This window comes from Anolis carolinensis, chromosome 1 (genome assembly GCF_035594765.1).
Source record: "Anolis carolinensis isolate JA03-04 chromosome 1, rAnoCar3.1.pri, whole genome shotgun sequence".
Lineage (NCBI taxonomy): Eukaryota > Metazoa > Chordata > Lepidosauria > Squamata > Dactyloidae > Anolis > Anolis carolinensis.
This window is the reverse complement of record NC_085841.1, coordinates 209,089,296-209,107,003: the sequence shown is the minus strand read 5'-3', so window position 1 is coordinate 209,107,003 and position 17,708 is coordinate 209,089,296. Positions and strand designations below refer to the sequence as shown.

Genomic DNA, 17,708 nt, shown 5'->3' with positions numbered 1-17,708 from the left:
TGGATAGCGGAACCTCTAGCGGAACAGCGGAACTGTTCATAACATGCTACATTCCGAATGCAGTTTATCAAGTAAAATGCAGGGATTCTAGGAAAGCAAGGAAATACCACAAACATTTTGGCATCTGAGACAAATGACAAGATAATGCCTCTCCTTCCCTCATGCCCCTCCCACAACAGTTGAGAATGATGCTAGTTATAGTCAGCAATATCTGGGAACACAAGGCCGAGAAAGGTTGACCAACATCATTTCATGTGTTAATACGTAGCCTGTAAATGTGTTCTATATAAGGAAGTATCCAAACAATCAATCTCTAAACTTCTGTTCAGACAGGTTTTGCCATTGCCAAGAGAGTGAAACATGCCCAAAATTACTCAGTGTATGTCCTCATGGATAAGCAAGGAATCATACCCTGGTTTCTGAGAGTCTTAATCCAACAGTCAAACCACTGTACTATGCTTGCTTATTATTAATTTCTTCTTTTGTTATTACAGCTTTCCCTCCATATTTGTGGTTTTGACTTTAGGGGATTTGATTGTTCATAGACCTGATTAAAACATTATCTCTAAAAAATTTAACTCCTCCAGTATGACTCTATGGTCAGCTTCCTCTAGTAATGTTGGAGGACTCAGAGTTTTCTAGAGACAACATCTCTCTAGGAATCTCTTTGTCTTCCAGTGTGATTCTATCTTCAGCTTCCAGGGGAAATTGACCATAGAAGCATGCTGGAAGACCTAGAAATTCACAGAGAAGTTTTTATCAAGTATTTTAAAAAACACTTTCTTCATTTGCTGCTTTTACTTTCACAGGGGGTCCTGTGCCTCCAAGCCCAGCAAATGTGGAGGACTGGTTGTATTCATTTATTGGTTTTATTCTATTTCTGTTCTGCCTTTCTCTCCAAGTAGGAAAAACAAATACAGTTTTCCCCCACTACTTCGCGGTTTGCTTATCGTAGACTCGTTGTTTCATGGGAAATTTATTTATTTATTTATTTACCCCATTGCTGCTGCTTCTCTTCCTCAGGGCTGCCCCCTTGCTTCGGCCCTGCCATGTGGCTCTGGCTGCCTCTGCCAGGGAAGAAGGAATGCCACTCTGCTCCATGAGTGAGCCGGGGGGGGGGGCAGGTGGCAACAGTGGCAGAAGAGCCTAGAAGAGGTGGCCAGACTCCTCTTCTGCTGCTGCTCCAGCCATCCATGCCAGGAAATGTGGAGGACTCGGAAGAGGGAGCAGGACTCATGGAGGACTCCGCTGCCACCCACCCTCCCTCTCTCACTCACTGAGTGGAGCGGCGTTTCTTCTTCCCTGGCAGAGGCGGCCAGAGCCACATGGCAGGGCCAAAGCAAGGGGGTAACCCTGAGGAGGAGAAGCAGCAGCAATAGGGTAAATAAAATAATGTATAAATATTAAAATTAAAATAGTGTCCCTACTCTGCGGATTTCCACTTATCGCGGGTGGTCCTGGAACATAACCCCCACGATAAGTGAGGGAAAACTGTATTGCTGAAATTGGGGTGTTGTGTGGTTTCCGGCCAGTCTGGCTGTGTCTTAGCGGCATTTTCTTCAGATGTTTTGCCTGATCCTCTGAAGATGCCAGCCACAGATGCATGTGAAACATCTGGAGAAAATGCTGCTAGAACATGGCCACACAGCCCAGAAACCACACAACACCCCAGTGATTCCAGCCGTGAAAGCCTTCAACAATACTGGTAAAATTTTCCACCTCATGTTCCAAAACAGCACACCTGGCTTTTTGTACCATGCTTTTCCTTGACTGGAGAGAGATAAGCACTTCCTTTTCTAGTTCAAACAGCAAAATGTCTGGGGCCAAAGTGCTCTCAACTTGCCCTTTCCCAGCAGGCATATCTCCTATCTCCTATCATAAACCTGCCCGATCCCTTCGATCATCAGGGGAGGCTCTCCTGTCCCCACTCCCGATATCTCAGGCCCGCCTTGTGGGAACAAGGGAGAGGGCCTTCTCTGCTGTGGCCCCCCGATTGTGGAACTCACTGACCGGTGAGATTAGACAAGCCCCCACATTAGCAGCCTTTAAGAAAGACCTGAAAACATGGCTCTTCCGTTGTGCCTTTGGAGAGTAATCACTAGATAAATCCCTTTTGCTGCTCTCCTTCAATATTTGTCCTCCAGATTGCACCGCCACTTTATGACCCTGTCCTCTGTGGTTTTTACTCCTACTTCCTTTCTCACCCCGAGTTTTAACTTAGTGTTCATGTGGCCCGCCCTTGGTTTTATTGTTCTTTTGATCTTGTTTAATGTAGTGTATATTTTCTTTTATTGTTGTTGTTTTATTGTTGTTTAATGTGCTATAATTTGTTGTTCTATTATATTTTGTTATATTGTATTGTTCTGGGCATGGCCCCATGTAAGCTGCCCCGAGTCCCCGTTGGGGAGATGGTGGCGGGGTATAAATAAAGATTATTATTATTATTATTATTATTATTATTATTATTATTATTATTATTATACAGTGATATGAGCAAGGAGAAGGAGCAACAGTCTTCCCTTGCCTTGCGTTCTCCTTCTGAGGCTATGGCATAATAGATTGGGCCAGAGGGCAAGGACATGTTAGTGGTGACAGTGGCAAGGATGAGGGGAGATGAGCCCACTTGATCAAACCAAAACTTTCTTCTTAATTAATTGCCTGAATTTCTGCAGGGAAGCCATACATTTAGAGTGAGGCTGGAAGGAACTCTCAAGTTAACATTACAACTTCCCTGAAGGCAGAAGGATAACAATCCTTAATATGCACATAAGAAACAAAAAGTTCTCTGCTAGATTCCTATACAATCGTCGTATTTTGTACAGTTTAAATTGCAAAGTGAATTTTAATAAATCCACATGTTCACAGTAATATTGAATAGGTCTGGGAAAGATAATTGAGAACTTGCTATCATTTCATAGCATACAGTTTTAATAAACATTTGGACTAACACACACAACACACACACACACACACACACATTTAAGTAGCACTTTCGTCCCCAACTGGTAAACGTAATTATCTAGTCTGAAACCAAAGGAAAAAGGACAGAAATTGATTGAATCAAAATATTCTGTCATCCTTATACATAAGCAAGCTGAATATCTTTTCAACAAATGAAATTATTCTTTATTTTATGCTTTTAAAAATGCATTAGGATAATTGCTCTGCAACAAATTACCTTCTGTGCTATAAGCTTGGCTACAACATCTCTTGCATGCACATCAATTGTGCATATTGTCATGATCTTCTGATGATCTCCAAGGGTGAGTTCCCCTAGCAGCATGTTTATAAGGGCATTCAGTTGAGCAATCTGTGAAATAATTATATTTCAATGGAGATACTACACTGTGAAGGGAAAACCCGATTATATGTCAAATGCTAAATGGAGCAGTTATGGCAAGCAAGGCATACTTATTGGGGCTTTTAATCAATACAAATAACTTTTGCAAACTAATAATAGTATTATTTTCTCATAATTACAATTTGCATCCTTAATAACAAAGATACACTCTTCAGCTAGTGGCCATTACTTTTATTTCAATATATATTACATACTGCCACACATATTCGTTTGCACTGCATTTGCTTGAGAATTCAGTGTGATGGAATTATTAGGAGTTTCAATACACAGAGTATAAAGAATTATACAATAGCCAAATAGTGATGCTTTGTTATTTAAACACTTTTACCAAAAAGGAAGGGGGAATAATGCACAGCTATCCTGGTATATTAACTATAGCATGTGACAAAAGATGAAAAGCCAATTCATCTTTCTGAAAGACAAATCTTGAAAGCTGGATTCATAACACACACGTACACCAAGAATTGATGCCAAGTTAGATACAATAAATCACTAGAGTTACTATAAAATTGGTAGGAATCAAGCACACATGAAACTTGGAGGACGACCTGACAGAAGGCTGAAATGTAGCATTGCATTAAAACACTTCTCTATGCCTTGATCCCAAATTGGATTTTGTATCATGCTAAGGCACAGTGTGTTAAAGCGCTGAGCTGCTGAACTTGTGGACCAAAAGGTCCCAGGTTCAAATCCTGGGAGCGGAATGAGCGCTCACTGTTAGCCCCAGCTCCTGCCAACCTAGCAGTTCGAAAACATGCAAATTTGAGTAGATCAATAGGTACTGCTCCAGCGGGAAAGTAACGGCGCTCCATGCAGTCATGCCGGCCACATGACCTGGAGATGTCTATGGACAATGCCGGCTCTTCAGCTTAGAAATGGAGATGAGCACCAACCCCCAGAGTCGTTCACAACTGGATTTAACATCAGGGGAAACCTTTACCTAAGGCAAGGATTTGGTAATTTTATGCATTCTCTGGAGGGAAAGAGCATGGTTGCACATGGTTTCTGTACTTTGTCAGAGATGTTATTAGTTCGGAACATGGTCCTGGGATCTAAGGACAAGGACAATTTCAGATATTGTTGGTCTGAAATTTCAGTAATTCTCAGCATTAGTTCTGCTGCATAAAATTTCTGAGAATTGCAATCCAACAACACCTGAAGGTGACACCATTTCCACTATTGGTTTAGTGCAGAGCTTCTTAAACTTTTCCACTCACTGCCCCTTTTGGCTTGGGACATTTTTTACGTTTTACATTTTTTAGGCAAAAATCAAACATTTACTGATAACAAATCAGCATATGTAAGGTTTGCTAAATAGGCTGATTTTCCTTTTTATGAACTACAGCTGAAGCATCTTCTACAGAGTCCATGTAAACACTGCACAACACATTTGTATAAATGTCTAAAACAGCCACTTGTACTGTTAAGTTTTTCTGGACCCCTACAATGGGCTGAGGTGATCCCATTTGGGGTCGGAACTCACTTTTTAAGAAGCAGTAGCTGTTTGTAGGTGATGATGATGATGATGATATTTATATTTATATGCTTATTTTTTCCTGGCTTAAAAGAGCCTCAAAGCAGCTGTATAATGATTACTGCACTGAAACAAAGAATTGGAGACTTTCGATGAAACCAATAACAATTCAATTGATGAAGGCTGGAGTTCCATATTCATGGGGATATCCAATTTTTCTCAAATTCCAATGGAAAGGGAAGAAATGCAGGATTGATGAGCTGGACAAAGGAGTAAGGCTATTGGAAGAGCTTGGCATTATAAAAGGGCAGGACAAAGAGGGATTGGGTAATGGAAAGAAAGGAGCTGGAGAAGGAAGGAAACCTGACGGAGAAGGAGCAGGAGCAGGAGAAGGAGAAATGGAAGTCTTATTGGGCGCTGTGGGCAGAATCGAGCTATGAGAGGAAAACTAGAAGTTCTTCAATCAAAATGGTTGTTTCTGTTCTTTTCTTTGTGTCTTTTTTTTAATGAGCACTCGGGGGGAGGGAGTTTCTGGGCCACAAGAAGACCTCGCACCCACCTCACCACTTGGGAAGGCCGGGGGCCATGGTTGGGGCTGAAAGCCCTGAAGAAGTGAAGTGGAGAGGGAAGGGTAAGAGGGGAAGGGGGAGGGGGAAGAAGGTGGGGAACAAAGGGTTGGTAAGGGTCAATGGAGCACAGGGGTCCGAGCCACAAAAAAAGAAAATATATTTAATGGTAATGTTGTCTAGTAAATTGAAAATATTAACACTGAATACAAGAGGACTTGGGTTGGTGGTTAAAAGAAGAAGAATAGAAGCATTACTGAGGAAAGAAGCAGCAGACGTGATCTTTTTGCAGGAGACCCACCAGGGTAAACCAGGAGCAAATGAGCTGAAATCGAAATGGATTAGAAACTATGAAAAATCATATGGAACATCAAAATCCAGAGGGGTGGCAACAATAATTGCTAAAAATGTAATTTGGTAATAAATAAAGTAGTGAAAGACGATGAAGACAGATATATAATAATTGGGAGGGGGAGGATAAATATGTATTAATAAATGTATATGCACCAAATGTAAAACAACAAGAATTTTGTGAAAAGGTATTAGATCAGATAAGTAATTTTCATGAACAATATATAATATTTGGAGGGGATTGTAATTGTATGGATTATAAAAAGGATAAAACTACACAAAAAAGGAAAGGAAATACAGTGAATTAACGGAGTGATGAATAAATGGCAATTAAAGGATGTATGGAGAGTGATAAAGGGTGATGAGAGGAAATATACATATTACTCAACTGTACATAAAATATATACTAGAATTGATTACATTTTTGTTTCTAAAAATATGTTAAGCAAATTGTTGAATGTGGATATTGGGAATATTAAGGTGTCTGATCATGCTATGGTGTCAACTGAAATTATTTTAAAATGTGATTATGATAAGATGAGAAGATGGAGATTAACTACGAAAATTTTGAATTACAAAGAAACAGTGGATAGAATAAAAATGGAATGGCAAGAAGTTTGGGAATTGAATAACAGGGAAGTATCAAAAGGTACATTATGGGATGCAATGAAATCGGTAGCGAGAGGGTTGTGTAGAAAAGAAACAATAAACTTGAAAAGAAGGCAAGAAGAAAGGAAAAGGAAACTGGAGAAAGAAATAGGAGAGTTGGAAAAGGAATACGTAATAAAGAAAATATACAAATGTATACAAAGCTAAGGGCAAAGAAAGAGGAACTGGATAAAATGGAAATAGATGAGGTACAAGAAAATTTAATATACTTAAGAAGGGAATTTTTTGAATTCAGTAACAAGAATTCCAAAATGTTAGCCAATTCCACACAAAAAAAGAAAATGGAAAATACTATAAATATGATAAAAGATAAAACAGGTAAAATATGTAGAACAATGAAAGAAAAATTAAAAATATTTCAGGAGTTTTATAGTGACTTATATCAGACAAAAGCTGGTTGTACTGAGGAAATATGTGGAAGAAAACTGGGAGTGTAAACTGGAAGAAAAAGATGAGGAGTTATTGGAACAATCTATTAAGAGGAAGGAAATAGAAGACATTATTAAAAATTTAAAAGCTGGGAAGGCTCCAGGTGTGGATGGACTAGGAACAGAATATTATAAAAGTTTTAGTGAAATATTAATACCAAAATTGTTAGAACTGTATAATGGAATAATGAAAGGAGAGAAAATTCCGGAATCGTGGAGAATGTCACTTATAATATTGATACCAAAACCAGACAAGGATTTAACAGATCCAAACTTGGGGCTATGTCCGTTTTATCGTTATCTAAAGCTAACTGTATTGTTTTATCTATTTTGTAAACCGCTCTGAGCCAAATTGGGAGCAGCAGTATACAAGTCCAATAAATAAATAAAAATAAATATAGGCCCATATTGTTAGTAAATCAGGATGCAAAAATATTATCAGCTATAATAGCTAACACATTAAATAAATGTATGTATAAATACATAAAAATGGACCAATGTGGATTTGTAAAAGGGAGACACATGTCAAATTCGATAGAGAGAGTAATAAATAAAATATGGAGGGCTCAAAAGGAAAAGATTAAAGTAGGGATATTAGCATTAGACATATTGAAAGCTTTTGATTGTGTGGAATGGCAGACATTAAAGGAAATTATGAACAAATTTGGAATGGGAATTAGGATAAAAGGATTAATAGAACAATATTATTCAAATAAATTTGGCAAAAGTAGTGATTAAGGATGGAGTGACTAAAGAAATTGAAGTGACAAGGGGAACAAGACAAGGGTGCCCATTATCACCAATTTTGTTCATTATGGTGATTGAACTATTCGCAAATGTAATTAGGAAAGATATAAATCTGGAGGGAGTAGGAACAAAGGCAAAACAAAAATTAAGCTTATTTGCTGATGATACATTGTTATGTATAAAAATATGGTGGATAGAATGGATAGGATAAAAGATTATTTAGAGACATTTGGAAGGACAACAGGTTTACAAATAAATTGGAATAAATCAGAAATTATGCTATTGAATTACACAAAAGAAGAAGAAAAGGATTTTATAGAACAGAGTAAGATGGGAATAAGAATTAAGAATAAATTAAAATATTTGGGAATAATCATAACCAAGGATTTAAAAGAAATGGAAGAAGAAAATATAATAGCGTTAAGAGATAAGGTTAAAAAGCAATTATTAGAATATGAAAATTTAAATTTATCATGGTTCAGGAAAATTGCATGAATAAAAAGGAAAATACTTCCAAGGATAAATTTTATATTCAGAATTCTACCACTCCAAATTACGGGAAAAAGAACTGAATAAATGGCAGCTAAGGATAAATAATTATTGTAATGGTAATAAGAGAAATAGGATAAACAAACAATTATGGTGCAGACCGCAAAAGGAAGGAGGATTAGCACTCCCAAATATAAAGCTAATAGATTATGAAGCTAATAGATTAAGATTGGTTATTGAAGGAATAATAAACAAGGACAATATAGAATGGTTAAAAATAGATTCTGAAAAAGTAGAGGAAGAAATACGGAATATATTTTTTAAGGATTTTACAAGAAAGGAAATTAAGGAAATTGGAAACCCAATGTTAAAGAATGTATTAGACTTATGGATTAAATATAAGAAAAAGTTAATTCCAATCAAAAATAATTCCAATTATAATGGAAAGGAAGTTCCCCCAAAATTTAAAAAATATAATGGATAAAGTATTAAGGGGAAAAAACCTAGACAAAATAGGGGACTGGACTAAGAGTGGAATGAAGAAGGAAAAGATAAAGGAGGAATTTGGGGAAATAAAATTCCATGGTGTTCAGCTAGAGCAATGGTATAGGAATTGGGTAAAAAATAATAAAGAGGGGAAGGAACCCAACCAATTTGAACAAATAATACAAAATGGAAGGGATACAGATGATTATAAAAAATTGAAAGGTGTAATGGGTAGAATCTATAGAATATTGGGTGGAATAAAAGAATGAGAGAGGAAAAAAACCACTCTTAAGGAAATATGGGAGGAGGAGTTAGAGGTGAAAATAAATGAAATGGAATGGTCGCAATTGTGGAAACAAAGGCACTTTAAAAATTTATCAATAAGAGTTAAAGAAAATTATTATAAGATAATTTGGAAATGGTATTTAACACCATTAAAATGTCAAATATTAATAAAAACCATCCAAAAATTGCTGGAGAGGCTGTCAGGAAGTGGGAACTTATATACATATGTGGTGGCATTGTAAATATGTAAGAAAATTTTGGTATAAAATATTTAAAGATATAGAGGATATAATGAACATCAAACTGGAAAGGAGCCCTGGTATTGCATTATTATCAATTTATAATAACAATAAAATGGATAAAAAAGAAAAAGAAGCAATAACAAATTTATTGACAATAGCAAGATTGCTTATAGGAAAGAACTGGAGAAAAGTAATAAATGTTCAGATTGAAGAATGGTATAAGGAAGTATGGAAATTGGCAATAAATGATAAGCTAACATGCAAATTAAAAATTAAAAGAGGGATATGGAAAAAATGATTTTGAGGGTGTATGGGGAAAATTGACTTCAAAAAAGGGATGGAGGGCTACCTCCTCAGGAAGAAATGAGATTTTGGTTAGACAATACCTAAGAAGTGGCTCGGGGTGGGAGGGGGGGATACACAGTGGTGAAGAAATATAGATGGACAAATGTTAACATCGTAGTAGATATAAATCGACAATAGATATAAAAGAATGATGCAAGTATTGTATTATACATTATATATCTGCTATGTGATAAAAGTAATTATTGTATGAAAATTTTTAAATTCAATAAAAACTATAAAAAAGCAGCTGGGATGCTTACAAAACAACAATACAATATCAAAGTATGTGCCTAGACTAGCCAGAGTTAGGAGACACAGAGACAAAGAGGCACATAAGCAGGAGGCAAGGAGGCGGTTATACTTGCCTGTTTGTGGTTATAATCTTTCAGAGCAGATTCAAATCCTTCTTCAAGCCATTCAAAAGCAATCCGGACATCCGCAGCCCACCAAATCTGACTGCTGGTCAAAGCCACTTGGGCTGGATAGCCAAAGAGCCACTGATCTCGTGGCTTATCCTCATAAACTACCACAGCATCCATGATTTTCTGCTTAACTGTCAGATGCATAATTTCTTCTAAACAGCTTAACCAATTCTGCCTGAAGAACACAGACAGATAGACAGATGAAGGTAAGTAATGGGAAAAATTCTGATCCAACAATATCTAAGGGTCACAGGTTTCCTAAGCTTGCTGTGCAAAATCTCACAAGAGATTTTGGACACATTTATGAGTCCAATGTTATTTGGGTTAATGAGAGGTTACCATGTAGGCATTTTTCACATTACATAATGATAGCACTATGCGCCCTTCTATACAGACCCTAAAATCCGAGAGAAACTAGGATAAAGGAGGGGAGTAGCTCAATGACACTTGCCAAAATGCACACTGAATCGCATTATTGGCTGTAAAACACAGGTTTAAAAGGTGTGCTCAAAATCCAAGATTGGCCAACAAATGTGCATAGACATATCATTGTAATGATCCCTGCACTCAAGAAAAACATGGGACTTCATTACAATATGCTGGTGTAGACTGTTACAACGCATGTGCACATTTTAAAATCCTGAAACAGCTGATGAGAGCTGTAAACAAATGGAGTCATAGAAACAGAGGTGGCTAAATGAAAGCACAATTGGAAAACAATTCCCATAAGAACTCTCTGCAACCATTCCTTTGTTCTGATATTTATGACATTAAACAGTTTGAATTTGCATAGTGGGCACCAGCATGGCAAGGAAGTAACCCCAAAAATGAAGCAGGATTTAAGAGGACAAATGTAAAGGCAGCAGGAGGGTGAGGAGAGATAATGACAAGAAAGCCTGTGTGCACATTCAGATATCCACATCAGCACTTATGAGGTCCAGTGCATCTCAGAGAATATTTTTTAAAAAAATTAAAGAAAACTTCCGATGGATGTCCCACATCTATCTTGGAGATTTCTAAAATCCACCACTAACCTTTCAGGATGCCTGGGGACTATTTGCTGGGACTGGCAGCTCCATGTTTGGACCACATTTTTTAAACTCACTTCTTTGTCCTGCATTATGAGGCTGTCTGGAAGGGTTGTTGAAACTGACTGACCTAGACAAAATGGACAAATTAGTAGCACTGATTAGAGTCAAGTCAGTGGCAACATTTTCAAAAGACTGGAAACCACTGATCATCCTTTTGCAGAAAATAAGAGAATAATATGTTAACTGTAGGTTTTGATAATTAATAGGTTTAGTTATGCTGTAGTAGTATATGAATAGTAATTATAGTGAGATAAGTTATTTTATATAATAGGATGTATAATCATCATTAGGAAAGTTGGAGATCAAATGTAAATTCTTTCCTTTCTGTTTTTTGTGTTCTTCCTTTTTATTACTTTTCTTATTTCTCTTTCCTTTTGTTTGTATATTGTTACTCCTTTTCACTGTATTTTATTATATTGGAAATTATCTAATAAAGATACAATAATAACAGTTAAAGAAGTATGAAACTGCACTAACTGTGGACACCCACAAGTCTCACTCTTCAAGTCTCTACCCTTTCCCTCTCCATCAATGTGTGTGTACAAACACACACACACACACACACATATAGACATATGGCTTGACTAACATTTAGAACTGTGGTTTAAGATTAGAAAGCTGTGGATTAAGCTCAACTGTGGATTAAGACAAATTAATACTTAATTCAATGCAGCAATTGACATTTTTCACTATATATCATAAAATGTATGTAGAAATTCTAGAAGGCCCATTTAAAGTGCCTGAGGAATCCTTCCAATGGCTTGTAATCATGTTAATATATTTCATCCTTAGCACTGAAGTCTTTCTCTAACATAGAGGGGGCAATACACTGTAAAACTAATCTTGTGTTCATCCAAAATAAAATGCCTCTTGTTATCTATTCTATATAATAACTCAAATAGTTTTGCAAAATAAGGTCCACATCTGGAATAACATGGCAACTGGGCCTACTTCTATAAGTAAGAAGAGCCCGAGGAACTCAGAAAGGTCTTTCCAGCTAGTGCATGCAGATGGGCCTTTTAATCCCAGCAAAGGAGGGGCAGTTTATTGTTTGAGTATTCTGGATGACTATTCCAATTTTGCATGGAGTTTTTTGTTAAAACAGAAAAGTGAAGTGTTTCAAATATTTAAAAACTGGGTTGTTTATGTGAAAAGGCAGTTTGAAGCAGATGTGAAGGCCTTGCAAACAGATAGAGGGGGAGAATTCACATTGCATAATTTGGAAAAATTTCCTTAAGTACAGGTTAACATGTGCATATCAAAGTGCTGAGAATTGCAAGATTGAGAGGTTTGTTAGAAAGATACAAATAGTGAAGAACTGTTGGCTGATTCAGGATTACCAAGTAATATATGGGGAGAGGCAATGATGACTGCCAATTACTTAATCAATAGAATATGGTCTGAACCTATTCAAAATACCCCATATTTTCTTCTATATGGAAAGAAGCCTCCATTAGGACACCTAAGAGCATTTGGGACTCAGGCATAGGTATTTGTGCCTAAAGCAGTTAGAAGAAAAAGTCAGGAGAAATCACAAAAGTTAACCATGGTGGGGTATGCTCAAGGAGCAAAGGCATGGAGATTCCTAGACAAGGATGGATCTATTATAATTTCTAGATCTGCTAATTTCACCAATACTCAAGGTTGGGATAGGATTCATGAAAACCATGAGGTGTTTCTTCCAGTTTCTAATGAGGAAACTCATGAGGAAATACAAGCCTCAGGTCAGGAGAGTACTGATGTAACAACTCCTGCATCTTCACAACCCATAAGGAGTCCAGTGACTAGAAAAGATCAGTTTAAATTTAAAAGACCCAAAATAGAGGAAGAAGATGAGGTAAAGCATGAACAAAAAGAGCAAGAAGATCCTGGAGAAGGTACTAGTCATGGTACAAGTCTCAGGAGAACTTCAAGAGTAAGTAAGGCTCCTGACAGGTTTAAAATTCAGCATGTGAGAGTTTGTTTGGCTAGTCATGATCCTCAAACTTTTGAAGAAGATGAGAATTTGCCTCATGAAGAAAGAAAAATGGCCAAAAGCAATGAAGGAGGAATTGAATAGGTTAAATATATACAAACCTGCTGTTTTACCAGAAGGAGTAAGACTAAATGGGTATATAAGCAAAAGGTGAATAAAGAAGGACAGGCGTGTTACAAAGCACGTTTGGTAGCACGAGGATTTAGTCAAAGGCAAGATATTGACTACTCAGATGTTTAAACATTAAAAAATAATCCTTTTGATATAAATACAGAATACCTCAATGCAGATTTAAAATAAGATATTTATATCACACCTCCACCAGGGTCAATACAAGGAGTCAATTTTATTCTACAAATTGAACAAAGCATTATATAGCTTAAAGCAAACTGGCCTTGCATGGTATGATTGTCTTAACGAAAATTTGGTAAAAATTGGTTTTGTTAAAAATAGAGCAGACCCATGGAATACTAGGAATTTTGAGAGTGATTTTCAAGTTCTTTTAGTATATATTGATGATTTATGTTTCATGGCTGAGACTGATAAAGAAGTGAAACAGTTTGCTGAGGAGTTAGGAAAACAATTTCAGATAAAAGATCTTGGGCCAATACAGTATTTCCTAGGGTTACAAGTCATGAAGACAGAACAAGGGTTTTTTGTATTAAGCCAGAAAGGGAAAATACTGCAAGTATTAAGGACAATGAATATGGAAAATTGTAAAGGGGTTCAATCACCTATGATCTTAGGGTTCCAAAATGAAATTGAAAATGCTGAGCCATTTCAACAAAAGGAACTATACAAAAGTGTAATTGGGCAATTGCTGTATATAAGTAACTACACATGTGTAGATATCGCTTTTATTGTAAATTTAAGTAATCCAGGTATTCAAGTAATCCAGCTATAGCAGCTTGGAATGGTTTCAAAAGATTGATGCAGTATTTAAAGGAAACACAAAATTTTTGTTTAGTCTTGAACCCTGATGATTCACTAACACTAGAAGGCTATGTGGACAGTGACTGGTAATAGCTCCGATAGGAAATCAACAACAGGAATTTTATTTAAATTTAGTAACACAGTTATAGATTGGAAATCTAAAAAACAAAGTTTTGTAGCCTTGAGTTCGAGTGAGGCTGAGTTTGGTCACTATCTTTAGCCTACACAGAGGTATGTGTCTAAAGCAACTGCTGAAGGATTTACAAATTCCAGTAGAAGAGCCAACAAACATTTTTGACGATAACCAAACTTGTATATTAATGGCAACTCAAGCTAGGGTTAAACAAAGAAGCAAACATGTTGACATCAAGTACAATTGTGTCAGAGATGCTGTGAAAAATGGAAAGACTTAACTGACTTATTGCACTACTTCTCTGAACTTAGCTGACATATTAACGAAAGCATTGAGGGCACAGAAGCATAGCCAAGTCCTGAATGATTTGGGAATATTTGAATTTGCTATATGAAAGTGTTTTTTTAACACAAGGAAGGGTGTTAAGGTATAATGAAGCTCTGTGTGTCTTAAAAAGTACACTGCTGATTATAACATGCAGGAGCTAATCTAGGTCAGTTGTTAAGCAATTAAGTTTGGACCACACCCGGTGGGGTGTGGCTGTGTGTGTTTATATTAGCTTCTGCTCCTGCTTTTGGTTTCACTTTTGCTTTTGGCTCTCTCTTTTGGAAGAAGAGGCTGAAGAAGCCATGCTCTTTGAATCTTGCAATGCTTCTTGCATCTTGAAATGCTTACAAGGACTATGTAAGTTTGTTATACTGTAAGATTTATGTTTTGATGCAACACTGCAAGTTTATGTTTGGACTCTGCTATAAAGAGTAATGTTTTACTGTTTTTTTCCTTTTACAACTGTGCAAAGTTATTGTGTCTTAGTTGGACTAGACTGAATTCCGCTTGAAGCGCAACACTTTAATCATGGGAAGATGCATACAAATCTATACACTTTGTGAAAAACATGACAGGATGTATGGTCTTGAGGACCAATATTTTAAAAAAATCTGTGGGAAGGGAACAAAAATTTTCAACAGCTGATCCAAAACTAGGATAGGATCAAGAATAGAAGGAAAATAAAAATTGGACATCCTACCTCTTCTCAGCAGTGGGATTTACAATGATGCAAGTGGGACTTGTCAAGATCATTTTATCTTTGCCTATATGTAATTGTCCAGTGATGAGAAAAGGCACAGCCTCCAAAATTTAAGACTTTCATTCAATATTTTCATAGCAAAACATACTAGAAACCTTGACAATCTTAAATTTGATTTATTTCCTGATTGTCTTCTAGAGTTTCTATGAGGTTTTCATCTGATTTTAACAGTGGTGTGCCTGTGCTGTGATGCTGTTCATATGAGAAATCCATTACACTCCATGTTTGATAGATTTCTATCAGCACCTGTGGAATGGGAAAAAAACAGTAAGCAGCAACAGTTCTTCTGCAGGGGCTGCCTTGATTCTCGTCACTTTACAAACAAGTCCATTGACATCAATGGGACCTTTCGCAATTTATACCAAGGCTGCATCCTATAGAATCCTGGGCTTTGAGGTTTGCTGAGAATTGTTAATAACCCTCTTTAGCTGCTTATTCCAGAATTCTGCTGGATGAAGCCAAGGTAGTAATAGGGAATCTTTTAAGTATAACAGTATAGTGTAGAATCATAGAATCGCAGAATCCTAGAGTTGGAAGAGACCACAAAGGCCATCCAGTCCAACCCCCTGGCATGCAAGTACACATAGTCAAAGCACTCTCAATAGATAGCAATCCAGCCTCTGCTTGAAAACCTCCAGAGAAAGAGACTCCACTGCACTCCAAGGCAGCACATTCCACTGCTGAACAGCTCCCACCATCAGGAAGTTCTTCATAATATTTACGCAAAATCATTTTCTCCCATTATTTGAATTCATTGTTTCGTGTCCTAGTCTCCAAAGCAGCAGAACACAATCTTGGCCCCTCCTCAATGTGACATCCTTTCAGACATTTTAATATGGCTCTCATGTCACCTCTCAGCCTTCTTTTTTTCCAAGATAAACATATACAACTCACTTAGCCATCCCTCATAGGACCTGGCTTTCAAATCTTTTACTATTTTGATTGCCCTCCCCTGTACAAGTTCTAGCTTGTCAATATCCTCCTTGGATTGTGGTGCCCTCAACTGGACTCAATATTTCAAGTGAGGTCTGACCAAAGCAGAATAGATTGGGACTATTACTTCCCACAATCTAGATACTATACTCCTATTATGTAGAAGGGAGACTTTAGCCTACTTTCTATTTAAACAATTGTCACTTGAAACACATTGACAATGTTATACAGTACCTTTTCTATTGCCATTTCCACCCTAGTGTGGTGTCTTCATTCATGACAAAACATACCTAGGAATTGAAGTGAAAGAAATTATTGGCTTCTTAGGATAAACTTTGGATCTTGATCACACCATCAGCATAAACTCTTAATGTGCAAAGCCAAAGAGTTATACCCCTGTTGTAGCCATAAGTTGTTGCCAGTGTCTTTTCCGAACTGCAGCATTCTGGAGTTCATTCACAGCTCTTAAGGAGGTTAACACATTCTTAACAGTTGATTCTAAACCTATATAGACATCCCAAATCTGTACTTCTTTATCCAGAGCCTTCATATCCTTTGTAGGCCAGGAAACATGAAAAGAAAGAGATAGTGAACTAATGTTAGGTAGATGTCAAAGACAATACTGATTTCAAGGCTAATATCTGGGTTTTGTCAAGTTGGCCAGACTTCATGACTCTGAACTACCCAATATCACCCTTAATACTTCATTATAGAAAGCGTTGAACAATGTGGACTATTGCAATTTCATCTCAGTAGTTCTGATTAAAGCATTTTTCAGTTGACCATAACAGAGGCAATGTAGGACATGGAAGAGCTGAGACCATACCTACATCTGCATGAACACTGCACATATACATAGGTAAATTCTGTGACAATGCACGGAGTGAAATTGTGTATGAAAAGGCTGTATGCAGAAGAATCTGATTAATACATGGGGACTGAAAGCAAGGCAAGAAGGCACAATCCTAACTTCTTCCTGCTTCATTGTGGATCCTATGTTTGACAAAATATATTCTAATAAATCTGCCCATGTGGCATGAATACCAATGGACAGCTTCCAACACTTAGGTATAGGTACTTCCTTTAAAAAAACAACTAAAAAGCAATTCAATAATTAGATTTTTAAAAGATTATCTTAAATACATACTCTTCAGCTGTCCCAATTTGGTAGGAAGAGTCCCTATTAATCCTCTGCTATACCACTTTTTCAGCTATTGTGAAGATGCCCAGGTTTATCTCTCCTCTCACTTTCCCCCTCTATCTTAACTTACTTCTCTTGCTGAAAACTGAATTGAAAGGATAAAAGTAGTTTGCACTAAATTAACAGCAGCAGTGATAGAAGAAGTAGAAATCCATCTTGCTTTTCCTAGTAGACCCGGGCCAAAGCAAACTGCTGTAGCGTCTCCTAACTTGTCTATTCCTTCTTAATTTTTCCCATCTTGACTATATGCTAATGTCGCCCACTTTTCAACTGTGAAATGTTGGAGCATATGTGACTAATATTTGCCTGCCATTTTCAGGGCCATTCGCAGCAGCTTTACTGTAGTCAGGGCAGAACCTGGACAAAGAAATATTAGCTGTAGAAACTGGAAGCTTCAGCCTGAGGTCTAAATGTAAGGTGCTTCTTGACTGACAGGAATATGTTCATAATACATATAATAGCTAACCAATACAGATGATACAATTCTCTT

At 37.0% G+C, this 17,708-nt stretch overlaps 1 protein-coding gene across 1 annotated transcript in view; it reads right to left on the bottom strand.

The window, feature by feature from the left end:
- The window catches only part of LOC100566766 (dynein axonemal heavy chain 11), a 371,602-nt gene extending 361,620 nt beyond the window's left edge, over positions 1 to 9,982 (bottom strand). The window contains 2 exon segments of the mRNA XM_062961877.1: positions 3,179 to 3,325; positions 9,809 to 9,982. Of these exon segments, the coding sequence (XP_062817947.1) occupies positions 3,179 to 3,325; positions 9,809 to 9,982 (321 nt within the window).
- Positions 9,983 to 17,708: the final 7,726 nt, after the last annotated feature.